Source organism: Polypterus senegalus, chromosome 6 (genome assembly GCF_016835505.1).
Source record: "Polypterus senegalus isolate Bchr_013 chromosome 6, ASM1683550v1, whole genome shotgun sequence".
In the NCBI taxonomy this organism is placed as follows: domain Eukaryota; kingdom Metazoa; phylum Chordata; class Cladistia; order Polypteriformes; family Polypteridae; genus Polypterus; species Polypterus senegalus.
Window position 1 is genome coordinate 162597555 of NC_053159.1, and position 14082 is coordinate 162611636.

A 14082-nucleotide genomic window follows, 5' to 3' on the forward strand; every position below is an offset into this window, starting at 1 on the left:
TTTAGGACATTTTCTTGTTTATTATTGTGCATCCAGTTCTATGCCAGTGCGGCTGGGAGACTTGGGTTGTTTGTAGTGCAAGAACAGCTGAAGATGGCTAAGCAGGCTGTCAGTCACCTTCAGATATCAGTTGATTGTTACGTGTGCATCAATTAGTAAATCCTTCCCAGTTGTTTGGGGGCTCCTGGGTGGGCCAAATTGCTGGTTGGTGGTTGGGGACCTGCATTATTGGATATGCTGTGTGGGTGGGCATATGTGAACATTTAAACAGAATAATATTACACGGTTATGAGAGACCAGCTGAAGGGAACTGCATACTGGTTTGTAGATTCATCACTAAGGAAGAATTGAGTTTTGCGTTCAGTTTGCCTGAACTTTTTCTTTTGTTATAATAAAGACTCCTTTCTTTGTGGTTGTCAGACCCTGAGAGAGCCCACACTGCCACAGTTATACATTCCAAATATTATTACTTTATACTGTATTTGTGTTCTTGATTAAGAATAATTTTAAATGTACTGAATATTTTATTGAGCAAAATTTCTTTCTGTTAAAATAGGAATAGGCAATCTACAGAGGTCACTCAGTCAACGCAGTGCTGCAACATACCAAAGAAGTAACTACACGCTGAACGCCACCTCCACCTATGCTGACCCATATCGTTCATCCCAGTACAGACCCTCAGAATCTGCCTACTCCAGACAGATGACGACTGTTGATGATGGAACAACAAGGTCCCCCTCTATAGACAGTATCCAGAAAGATCCCAGGTAAGGCTTTGTTACAAAGCACGTGTCCATTTTTTTTGTTTACTCCGTTGCTTATAGAAAAACATCCATCTAAAAGAATATTAAAGAGCCTCTCTTGGGGCCAGTTTGTACTTCACGCTCATGGTTGCCATGCGTTCCCAGAATTGTTTTGATGTTTCCTCTGAGCACGTTGTCAGAAATTAACGCAAGGCATGTACGAGTTGCAGTACCAGCAAAAATATGGGTGGCGCGTGTGTTCAAGTTTTGGTATAAGATGTCGGCATCATTGTTTTCTATCAACATGTAACGGCAAGCTGCATTGCAGCTCCAGCAGGATCAATCTGTGTGATTCGATGTTTGATGAATGGTGTGATGCGGTGAAGCAGATCAAATTGCATATTTGTAGCTGGTGTGAACCTTGCCCCGGACACAGACAGGCAGACACGTTAATGTCACCCACAAACACACGTTTATTTTCCATCTCTTTTTACAATTCAGCTCACTAATCCCCAATACCCCTCAGTCCAGGCCACTCCAATGCCTTCTCTTTTCTTCTTCTCTTTTCTCTCTCTCTCTCTTTCTTTTTCTCTCTCTCTTTTCTTCCTACTGCCTCCTCCCTTCTCCAGACGTTGCCACTCTTCCACCCGACTCTTGTCAATGACTGGAGGGAGGCGGCCCCTTAAATGGGAACCCGGATGGGCTCCAGCTGCTTCCCGGCAATCAGTGCTGGCCACACCCCAGTGTGGCGGAAGTGCCGGCTGCGCACCCGGAAGCCGTCCCGGTGTCCCTTGTCGTCTTCCCCAGCACTTCCTGGTGTGGTGGAAGTGCTGGGCTCCCGGGATATTCAGGCACCGGGGCGCCGCCTGGCGGTGGCCACGGGTCCCTACAGGGCTGGGCTTCCAAGCCCTTTACCCGAGGCCCCCAACATAACCAGGACGGACGTCCCCTCGCGGTCTGGAGGAGGCACAAGCCCTCCTCTGGTCCTCCTGGGCGTCCAGGCCGGGGACCACACTGGAAATACACTAAGGGAGAAAATTAATCGTGTATCGTAAAATAGATTTTTATTCCTAAGCTTTCGATTCCTATCAGGATTCATCATCAGAAGAAAATGATCAGACTTAGTGTACAGAAATCCAAGACCAGGAAATGTTTTTCTAATCTTCTTTTGTCCAATTTGGTGAGCCTGTGCAAATTATGACCTCAGTTTCCTATTGTTAGGTGACAGGATTGGCACCCGGTGTGGTCTCCTGCTGCTGTAGCCCATCTCCTTTGAGGTTGGACATGTTGTGTGTTCAGAGATGCTCTTCTACATACCTCCTTTGTAACAAGTGGTTATTTGAGTTACTGTTGTCTTTCTATCAGCTCAAACCCGTCTGGCCATTCTCCTCTGGCATCAACAAGATATTTTTGCCCAGACTACTGGATATTTTTCCCTTTTCAGACAATAAACCCTAGAGATGTTTGTGCGTGAAAATCTCAGTAGATCAGCAGTTTCTGAAATGTCCAGACCAGCCCATCCAGCACCAACAACCATGCCACATTTAAAGTCATTTAAATCTCCTTTCTTCTCCATTCTGATGCTCGGTTTGAACTTCAGCGGGTTGTCTTGTCAATGTCTATATGTGTAAATACATTGCGTTCCTGCCATGTGATTGACTGATAATCTATTTGTGTTAACAAGCAGTTGAAGATGTGTATAATATAAGTGGCCAGTGTGTGTGTGTGTGTGTGCACATGTAAAACAAAAAAAAATAGAGTAAGTAAAGGTAAGGTGTGCATGTGCCAACCGAGTACAGTAGCCAAGTGACTGATATGTGTTGGTGTAGTGGAGGACAGGGGCTAGTGAGTGAGTCATTTCCAACAATAAATGATTCATCCCAACACATTTGCTCTTATCAAGTGCAGCGAGCCGTTCCCGATTAATGTACGTCGACTAGTTGTAGTTGCTATGCTGCTAATTTTCTTGTTCACAGTGACATTATGAGCTTGCCCGGCTAAGTATTTATTAACAATGGTAAATATATTGTAAAATGTGCAGAAAACTACTCATAAGCCAGTTTTTGTTCTATTTTCAGTCATATAATATTTTCTTGATTGTCAGAATTTTTCCCATGATGTAAAATCGAGTCTGAATGTCTGAACCAATGAGCTGTAGATTAACAGGGTTTTACTCTATTTAACTGTGTGTTGCATTCTATGTGTGTATGTGTGTGACTTCTTGTTAGCACTGTGTTATCGTCAGTTGTCTGAGTAGACATGCAAGTAAGAATTCACTTTACTTTGTGCTTGGACTATGTAATTCTTTTATTTCTTATTTATATTTTTCTAAGTGATAAACACCCTCTAAAGCACAACTGCCGTTTTTTTCCTTCATCTCCCGTTTAACGCTTGACCAATCACTGCCAGCATTCCTAAATGTGATTATCTAACGTAATGTAATTCAACTGTTGGGTGTATTGAAAAACATGACAAGTGCAGTTTCTGCCTCTTCCCTGCAACAACAATTCAGTGTTATTAATTATAAATAGTAAGGTAAGATCTAGCGCTGGTTTAAAGATTATTTTTCAAATGATTTGCAGTATACCTATAGAGTATGTAAATTGTTATTGAGTTCCTGTATCAGTATGGCAGCTGGCTAGTGCAATTGACCTTTTCTTGATAGTAAATATGGGACTTGTGCGCTGATATTTTGTGAATCTACAGGCTGGCCGCAGAAAGTTTAGCCTGAATACAAGCCTGCATACAAGTGGCCGTTGGCTTCTTATGAGGCACGGCTTTGATCACAATAGTATAAATCTGCCTAAGGGAATAAAACTTCTCATATCTGCATCTATGCATAATGATAAATGTCCCCCTCTGGACAAATAAACATTCATCCATCCATCTGTGTGTCCCTCCTTTCAGAGGCCTGGGCCCACAAACCAAGTGCAATTCACATTCTGCATTTCAGGCCTCTGGCCAGACGAGGAGTCTGTCTTCAATTTGGAGGAATTCCAGATGTAAAAGTCTATGCCACTTGCTTCTGAATTTCAAGGAGTTGACCTACAGGAGCCCCATGTTGATCTCGGGTGATTTCATAAAATGATGTGAAAACAAATAATAATGGTATCTGTAAACCCAACACCTGATTTTATTTTTTTGTATATAAGGTTATTGCAACCAGTAACAGAAGTCTCCACGTTATGTGAGAGTGCCTGACATTTTTTTTTCCTTGTACTTGCATTTCAAAGGGGCAGCTTTTAAGTTTACCTTTTTAAATGTTGCCTTTTGTAGTTTAAGTGCTTTAAAAGTGCAGTGCAGAAGACTGTGTGTGGAACAGAAGCCCAGAACCTGCTAAAGGCCCTTTAGCCAGCCAGTAGGTGGGCACCAAAGCTGTGCCCTTCTAGGTAAATGTCTTGAGTTCTTCGCCATATGGCCACAAAACTATGTAAGACAAATAGCCATTAATGAGCAACAGAAATGACCAGCAGGCAGCTTTAAAATAACATGAAGAAAATGTGTTTTTGTTTTGAAAAGTAGTGTTGACCACACCAGGGATGGTGCAAATGCTACTATTTGCACAAAGTAAATTATTATGAGTGTAAAATATTTTATACAATTAAAAAGGAAGTTCTCTGATGCACCATATTTTGTTTGTTTTTTTTTTTTTATATAATAGATGATAGCGATTAATTTTTTATATTTGGACAATGCAAAGGACAGCAATTTCAGAGCACTGATTTTTATCGTGAGTTCAATGAAATTCTTCCAGCCGAGCTTAATTAAAAATGCACAGGGGTGGTTTTCTGTTCCGAACGCATCCACTGAAGTCCTTTGCAAACACAACTGCATGGCGAGAAAGGCTCTGAATTGATAATTAAGGTGCAGCAGGAGACTTCATCTTGCACCAGTTGCTTCCAATTTTAATAACGAGCTGTCAGCTTCAAGCATATTAAGTGGAATTTTGAGTTTCCAGAGCATGTGATCAGCCTCTGGATCTGACCTGAGTATGTGCCCGGGTGGATGAGGGAGGGCACTGCCATTGCAGAGCTTTGATGCTCTATTCTGAGAATTGCTTGTACTGGTGTCATAAATATTCCAGCAGATAAATGGGTTGAAAAAATAGTGATATCAATTGGGTATGCACAGAGAGTGACATGTTGGCGCAGCAGAAAGAATTGCTGTCTCACAGTTTGACTCCTGAACAGAGTGCTTTCTGGGTACAATCGACTCCTATTGACTGGCATAGTGTGGCTGTGTTGGCAAGTGTGCCATGTGAGAGACTGCTGACACAGGATAGGCATCCGCTCCCTGTGACTCTTATAAAAGGAAAAAAATGGGGTTAGGAAATAAATGGATGGATGGAATTTCAAGAAAAGGACAAAACTCTCTGGCATGGGGAGTTTCATTTTAAAAATATAGGTGGTAGGAAACAAGTCAGAAAGAGCAGTTTAACGTGGAAAAGCAGTGACTCAAGATGAAAATGATTGAGAGTGCAACAAACTATGCTATAAACTGACTTTTCTTAAAAAACATGTTGCAAATAGTTAGCAGAGTTAGCAGATATGATTTATTAACAGTACATTGCACGTATGACATTCATTTTTATGTAATGTTAATTCATGTGACCCAAATTTACAACACATTGAGACTTCTGTGTTTTATTACATTATTTACGCAGGTCTGTGTCACACAAGTAAAACTGATTCTGTGGTGTGGCCTTCGCTCGTATCACCTCAGACGAGCACAGTGCAGCTTTTTCAGAAGTGACAGGCTGCAGATTTTCCACAAATAGGTGCATTAAAATGTGCTGTTGTGCATGTTTTCTCCAGGAAAAAGCAAAATACGGGAAGTCCAGCCTTTGCTGTTTCCCAACCAGTCCTTCCTGATTTCTGCAGGTGAGCTGAGCACATGCGTGTTCTAGGAGTCCATCTTCAACCCCTGTTTAGGATTACAGTTGCCATGATTATCATCATATTTGGCAAAGTAGGCATCGTACTACCAGCGACCACATCACACATCACATGCTCGGCAAAAACCTCTGAATGTGACTGGAAAGAACTCCAGTGATTTATGTATTTATTCTCTTATTTTGAACACGAAATGACCTACATGTGTTAACATGCATTAAAAACGTGCATCAACACCCAAAAGACCAAGCTAATAAAGCCCCTGCTCTCTACCACTTGTCTTTGCATAGCCATAGCTGTGAATGAGGTCTTATAGTTGTGTGTAGCAAGTGTAACTGATGCTGCAGCTTGTAGGCTTGTGCTCCATCATTTCTTTTGTGTACTTCAGATTTGTAAAGTACCTTGGATTAATGTATCTATTATATTACTAAGTGGAAATAATAAAAAGTAAGTTTATATTTAATAAGGAGAAAAAGGCCCCCGTGATGCTTTTCTTTCTACCCTCTTGAGGCTAGGATTAATATTTTATGCAGGCATCTACCTAAAGGTTTCTGTTTATCCAACCAAAAGGTCAGTTTTTATAATGTCACACACCAGTTTGTCATTTTAACAAATGACACACTGAACAAGTTGTTACAGAAAATCTCTATTTTGGAAATTGCTTTCAGGCTTGAAGAAACTACCGTAGTAAGACTTGGGCAGAATATAACCAGCAAAAACATTACAAGGCTAGTAAAAACGGCAATAGTGCCGCAGTAGTGAGGGTAGAACCACAAGGAGAGCGGCATAAGCTAAAGCACACAAGTGACTAAGTACATCTGGGGTACACCTCTGAGTAAGTGTAACGCTGAGATAAGGGCTGGGAAACCCCAGGGAGCAGCCTGTGAAGTGGAAACTGCTGAGGGAAGAATGGCCTTTAATCTACTAAAAGTATTAGAAAGGGAATACATTTCATGCTCGCCAGGGATTTACAGGCATTGCAAAAAGTTTTTGTGTTGGCTTTGAGTGCTAAATCCTTGAGGGAGGAGTGAGAAAATGTTGTTTATATAAACTTTAACAAAGTGTTATGGATTCTGAAATGGTGCTGCTGTCTTGGGCTGCCATCAGCCCTGCGAGGGAACAGTGCTAGCCAGATTGCCCGCAAGCTCTCCTTATCCAGTCTCATTTGCTTTTGTTTGGTTTTCTTCGTTGGCGTTTGATAAAGCACTCGAGAGGAACAATGGTGTCTGATGAATTGATATGCAGTTTCTGCTAAATGCGGAGCTCATCTGGAGCAGCTGGATCTCACCTGGCCTTTTTATTTTGTATCTGCAGCTTACTGTAGTGTTGGCAAAATGACTGGGGTTTAAAGTCCAGCAGGAGGAGATGGGAGAGTTAGGGAAGGAAAAAAATACTATAGGCTAAATAAATTGAAATATCACAAAATATAAATAGTTTAACAGCCCCTAATTAATATATAAATATAGCTAAGATGTAGCTTGTTATGTCATTTGCAGAATTTCTAAATAGCACATTCAGGCCACCCGACTCATTTGGCTTATTACTTTGTCTCATCAAAATATTTTATAAAGGTTGTTAAGTTTTCTAGTTTCTACTTGATTGTATAATTAGTTTTAAGACTTGCACAACTCTTTGTTTGAAGAACTGCTTCCTCGTAATCCCATCAGTGTCCTTGGGCATGTAATTCACCATAAAAATGAAAGAATTCTGCTGGATCATAATCTACCTTAATAACAACACCCTTGAGAAAATGTCTGAAAGCTGGTCCATGCAGTGAAGTACTGCGGTGAGGTTTAAAGTCAACCAGAGAAGGTAGTTTACTGGAGATGGAGAAGTGACTAAAATAAAAAACAGGCCTTTTGAAAATGTAACAAACAAAAGTGTAAGGGAAGGTAAAATGCACTGTAGTGTCTCGTCAGGCCAGGCCAGACTGATCACTGATGATGATTTAAGAGCAGACAGGTACAGTTTGAGACAGGGCTTCACATTAGGTGTGAATTAATTATATATCAATATTGGCACACGCAAGTTTTAAAAAGCCCCCAAAAGTAATAATAAAATGGCAATCAACCTGACCTCACAACTGAAGTAAATTTTAAAAATGATACTTAAAGGAAAGGCTTGCCAGGCAGGAAAGCATTGCACATTTGTGTTGAAGGTCATTAAAACTAATAGAGTGTTGTTTTTTTACAAAAGGAGTTCATGACCTTCAAGATAAGCTCTAATATTTACGATCATGACATACCTGCTGTCTTTCTACACTGTTGTGTCCACTTGAATTCTGTTCATCAATTGCTGAAAAGCTTGGCACTTGGTGCAGTTAACGTGTCTCCTGGCATTGCGGCCTGTGAAGTCGGTGCGTGCCACGGTGCTGTGATTTGTGTCCACTCCAGCAGCTTTACATTGGTCACCTCCTTGCATTAACAACATTTGGGTCGCATCCTGATGAATGAGCACATGATGGAAAGATACGGGCATTTTTATTGTGCATAATTTGCAGTCATTTCATGTTTACGTATCTGAGTATTTTAAAGAGTACATAAACACAGAACGTATTATTATAAAGCAAATAAGATTCAAACTTACTCCAAACCTTATCACAGATGTGGTGCCATGTTGGCAGATGTTACGTGTTCCTTATTCAGTCTGAACTGCTTCTTAATCTGTTATTCATTGTTTTGATCAGACAACCGCCGCGTTTACTAATTTGAAGTTAAATCAATGCCGTGAAAGATTAAAGAAGGTAGAAGGCAACCCCTTATCTATGATAAGTAATCCACTCCATTATTATTATTATTATTTGACAGTGGAAAGAAGAAGCATTGTGTTTCTCTAATTAATGCTTGTGGCAGTGCATTTTTTTGACCCAATTTTACAAAAAACCTGGTTTAAAGTTATTTTGTCATTTGCACATTGTCTTTGTGCCTGCTCAGATTTTTTCCCCCCACACCCCAAAGACGTGTAGGTTACTTGGCCGTTCCAAAGTGGCCCCTATGTGGGTATGATTGTGCACCCAAGTGGGCAGCCACCCCGAGGTTGTCTGCCGCTTTGTGCCATGGCCAACAGCAGCCCTTGACTGGGTTTGATAGTCCTATGATATCTTTGTAAAAACTCTTTAAAACGAAGGGCACGCAGCTGCTCACAACAAATGGGAATTTTGTCTCTACATGTTCTCTTGGACTTAACCCCTTTGGCATTTTTGTGTTTTCTTCAGTGTAATGTAAGGGACGCCAGATCAACCTTGATTCTTTTTTTACCTGCTGGTTACAGAAAGTTGCCTTTGCCCTGAAGACTTCAAATTTCTAATTTGTTTTTATTTTTTTATCTCTGTTCTTCTCTTTTCTAATAGAGAGTTTGCATGGCGTGATCCAGAGCTACCTGAAGTGATTCATATGTTGCAACATCAGTTTCCTTCAGTTCAAGCTAACGCTGCAGCTTACCTTCAGCACCTCTGCTTCGGAGATAATAAAGTGAAAACAGAGGTACTGTACTCTGCATCCTGTTAAGCAATAATAAAAGATTAGATAAACCGGCGGATCTGACTTCATCTGCAGTATTTTTGATAGGGGTATACCATTTGATTTCTGTTTTTCTGGGATTTGTGAGAGCATTTATTGGGTATGAAAGTGAAATATTACATTCAAGTGATAAACCTTAATCAACACAATCATTAATGACTGCGCCACTAAAAAAAGTGAATGAATAAATGTTGGTCTTTAAATAAAATGTCTGAAAAACAAATGGGCAGGTAGGTCTGTTTGTAATTGGGCCTTGCCTGTGAGCTTGGACAGAGTGCCCGGGCACCAACAAAATTTCAGAACCACTGAAGTTCAGTAACAAACGAGACTAAAAAGGCTGTAGAAAGCTGCTCTTGAAGAACTTCTGTATTCTGATGCTTAAATTTGTTAAAAATAAATACCAGTTACCATTCCACTTATATGGTGGTCAATTGTTCGATTCTATTAAACACAGCAGTGGTTAGGATGGCACTTTGACAGCTTGGGAGCGGGCCCAGAGTGTTAGTGTCCACATTCCATGTTTCAATTGGCCTGACTTCAGATTACATGGATCAGTGTGCAGAAATTGTTTTTAGTCTTTATTTATTTGTGTTGTCTTCTTAATGAACTTATAATGGACAAGAATTTGATTGGGAATCCCTTGAGAAGTTTGGTTAACTAAAAATTAAAGATTATCTTGCCTGAAGAAGGGGCCTGAGCTTCTTCAAAGGCTCGTTTATTGTAATCTGTTCAGTTAGCCAATAAAAGGTGTCATTTTGCTTGATTTCTCATTTCATCCACAGTGGCTAATGCAGCACAACACCCTACTACGTTTGGAATCCCTGTCATTGTTTTAAAGAGTACAAATTAGCTGTGGCCATTATTTCCTCATTCCAAGTCATTCCGGGTTGCTTTGAAAGATTGAACTTCTATTCATTAATCAATAAATTGAAAAAAAGGACAGATAAATAGTGTTAATCTTTTGATACTCAATTCTTTAGTGCTGTTGTAATTAAAGCTCATATCCTACCACATCAGCAATCATAATTTTACTTAAATAAAAGCATAATCAGTAGGCCAATCTGTGAAATCAGCAACATATGAATTTCCCCAGCCTACCATTCCAGACAGCATCAAGCTGATCCAGCATTCCCATTTCTCGTACCAGGTTCATTTATTATGGTAAAACACTGGAAGTTCTCAATAAAGCAATACAGACAGGTCTTCTGTTGGGTTATAGTAACTCTGCAGATATGAGCAGGCACCTTTTCAAATGAATGCCATTTTTCTTATCTAATGCCACCACTTTCAGTCATTTTATGCTTTTCTGTGCATGGGTCACTAAATGTAATATGCAGCAGGCGCATACACACGATAATCTGCTATAGGTAAGCAACGCATATAGCAGCTGACTATTTAACTGATCAATGCAAACCTCTGCTTACACTCCCCATTGTCCTAAGGATGCGCTTCAGCCATGTTTCCTCATGCAGTACAGCTACTGGGGCAAGGGGAGAAGTGACATTTACTGGTCTCTCAGCAAAGATGGCACATATCACTGAATGTAACTGTCAGCATGCGCATCTGAAAAGTAAGCTTGATTACTAGTAGACAATTTGATCTTCAGCTGGCTGCTTGCAATTTCCAGTATCCCAGTATCCAGTATCACTATCCAGTAAGGGAGCAATTGACAGTTAGTGTTGGAATTTTACGGCATCATTATACCTTTCCAGCTCTATGAAGTATGGTGTCATTATTAAAAACTGTAAGCTGTTCAAGCATACAGACAACATACATACTGTACATACCCTGGGTGCATTTAAAATTATTATTAAATTATATCGTTTTTTGCTCCCACATCCCAAAAACATTATCGTTGTCTGAAGGTGGGTGTTTGCATGAGAGAGCCAGCAATGGACTATTGACCTGTCAAGTGTTGGTTCCTGCCTTATGCTTAATGCTGCCAGGATAAGCTTAAGTCCCTGTGACTCCAAATTTAATTAAACAGGTTTAAGAAAGTTATGTTTTAGCTTGTTAGTTTGCAGTGGGCTGACCTGTTACTAGTCTTGTGCAAAATGTACATTTTAAAAAGTTAGAAAAGCACAGTGGTTATAGTTCTAGTAGAATCAAATATATTTTCAGCAGGAAATTGCTGCAGGTCTGTGAGCTTGCACACCCAAGTCTGCTTGCTGTCCTCGGAGAACAGCACCCTGAATAAAGATAGCATAGCACTAGTAGTTGCAACGAATATTCCGATTGGTCAGAGAGCCTACTGTGTGTATTATTAGAAAGCAGGCTGTCACTGAAAACTCAATTGGTTGAAAATGGTCAAGATGCCAGACTAAGACCAAAAGATATAAATTGTCTGTTACTATAGGAGAGTTTTCCAGATATCTCTAGCTGTACGTTTTAACTGATGAACCACTGACGCTAGATTGTGTGTGTCTGTCTGTTTCTTTGTTAGGTATGCCGACTTGGAGGAATCAAGTATTTGGTTGACCATCTAGACCATAAAGTTTTGGAAGTTCAAAAAAATGCTTGTGGGGCCCTAAGAAATCTTGTTTATGGAAAAGCTACTGACGAAAACAAAATAGCTGTGCGGAATGCTGGTGGTGTTCCTGCCTTGCTGCGACTGTTAAGAAAAACTGTAGACGCTGAAATTCGAGAACTTGTCACTGGTAAGCGGGTCTTAGCATGCTCGTTCTCTGAAGTGCATTCTACTTGCATTACTTCTAACATTTTGCCTTTTTTGATAATTAAAAATAGGTTTATTAATTATTAAAAGATTTAATAAATGTGAAAATATCTTTATGACTATCTAACAAGAAGCCTTCAAGAAACAGCAAATGGAATATAAAAAGTTTCATAAAAAATTTAGTATTAACAAGACAATTCCTCCCCATCTAAGTAATGGCTACATTTTTTTGCAGTGCCGTTCTCCTGAATAGAAGGATTTCATCCGTTCAGAGCTAAGAAAAAAATAAACCTCTTGGTATAATGGAAATGAAAAGCTGTTGGATTTTAGGGGCAGAAGCATGAATGCACCGTGTAATTTATGTCACTAAAACAAAGACTTTACATCTAATACACCATGGAATTGTACATTTTAAGAACATCTTTAAATTAATGATGAAGGTAGCGTGTGAAAATGTACAACAGGAGGCTTGCTAAATGCAGAATCTAGGTTGTGAAATAAGGGGCTAAGCAGTAAAGAAAAGAGACACAGAGCCATCTGTGCTTAGCACAGCAATGGATCCTGTTGTATTGAAAGGGAAGCATAATGAACTTCAGGTAATGCTCGTTTGAAATGAATGACTGCTGTTGATTTGGTGTCAGCCTCCTTAAAGTATGGGTTCAGTTATTTTAAAGTTAAGATTGTTTTTTTCACGGCAGTGCTATGCTGTCATTTGCTCCACACACTTGTTTTGTTGACTGAAGCTCTTTTATTACACCACACCATTTCTATGAGACGCTTACAGAGGGGTACTGGGGCAGAACTCGTAATACTAGAATCCCTGAAACCTCTGAAAAAAGTCGTAATGCCAGGCCACCTTAAATTCCTTCGCACATCTTCATCAGTGTTTGTTTTGCAAATGTGTCAATCAGCAAGCATTGGCTATCTCATCCCCCTCTGACACAGCTGAAGTTCTCCCAGCTCAAGTCTGTTTATCTCCGAGTGAGGTGTCTTGAGTTTTATATATATATATCGTTATTTGAAATACATGCTGTGACAGATAGGGGGCGCTGTTGTCCCCTTGAACCCTCAGACCAGACACCAGGTAAAAGTGCAATAATAATTTTTATTTGGACACAACAGTGCACAAAGCACCCTACACTCCATAACTCATCCAATAATCAATACAATAACAATAAATCCTCCACTCTCCCAGACGCGTTGTTCCCTTCCTCCCAACTCAGCTCGTCCACCTGGGATCTCGCACAGTACTTTATAGTCAATGACCCGGAAATCCTTCTGAACCCTCAGTCCATGTGACTTCCTAGCACTTCCGGGTCAGATCAAAACTCCTCTTCTTCATCCCAAATGTATGTCATTTCCCCTGTCGCTGTGAGTAAGACGTACTTCCGGGTTATAGGGCAAATAACAATTCCTGGACCTCCCTGCAACGTTCTCTGGTGGCCCCCAGGGTATCCAGCAGGGCTGTGAAGGAAAACTCCAATGTCCATGATTCCGTGCTGGCATTCGGGGCACCTTGATGCTGCAAGGAGGGGAGGGCTCCATCTGGGGGCATTGACCGGGATGACTGGCCGTCCATAGTCCACAATGTATTTCATGTGTGTTCCATGTCTACAATGATCTCGGTAAATGTTGGATGGCAAGAAATGCTGAACACATTACTAAAACAGAAACTTTTTCCATGTTGTAGTAATTGACAGCAGCATGTAAACTGAATGATTTACTTCTACTACTTTACTCTAACATTTACACAAATGAAATGCATGTATTCCAAATAACGATATATTATTAACCCTGTACAACTCAAAGCACCTCACTCCCTCCCAGGTAAACAGACTTGAGCTGGGAGAACTTCAGCCGCATCGGTGGGGAATGGGATAGCAGACTGCTTGCTGCTTGTGCTGACTGAGGCATTTGCAAAACAAAAGACGCTGATGAAGAGATGCGAAGGGATTTAAGGCATTACGGCTTTTTTTGAAGGCTGCAGGGAGTCTAGTGTTAAAATCTGTGCACTCTGAAGTGGCAATATGCCAGCACTACAAAACATGTTTTCTCCATTTCACAGCTATATTTATGATGCCATAATTATGTTGGAAGTAGTTACTTTCTCTGATTTTTAATTCTTCCGTTTCTGACAGAAGACCACCTACCTACTCTCCATTGACAGTGGCCAGTGTGAGTTGACTTTAAGGTGATCTGCTAGGAAATCATGATTGATTCGGATACAAAACATTTGTCTGTATCTGTTTAGCACA

The 14082-nt window shown here is 40.4% G+C and overlaps 1 protein-coding gene across 2 annotated transcripts in view; it reads left to right on the top strand.

The window, feature by feature from the left end:
• pkp4 (plakophilin 4) overlaps positions 1-14082 on the top strand; it is a 312340-nt gene that overhangs the window by 261118 nt on the left and 37140 nt on the right. For both annotated transcript variants that reach the window (XM_039757447.1, XM_039757448.1), the window contains exons 10-12: positions 557-767; positions 8985-9117; positions 11597-11810. In XM_039757447.1, the coding sequence (XP_039613381.1) occupies positions 557-767; positions 8985-9117; positions 11597-11810 (558 nt within the window). The remainder of the gene's footprint in view (positions 1-556; positions 768-8984; positions 9118-11596; positions 11811-14082) is intronic.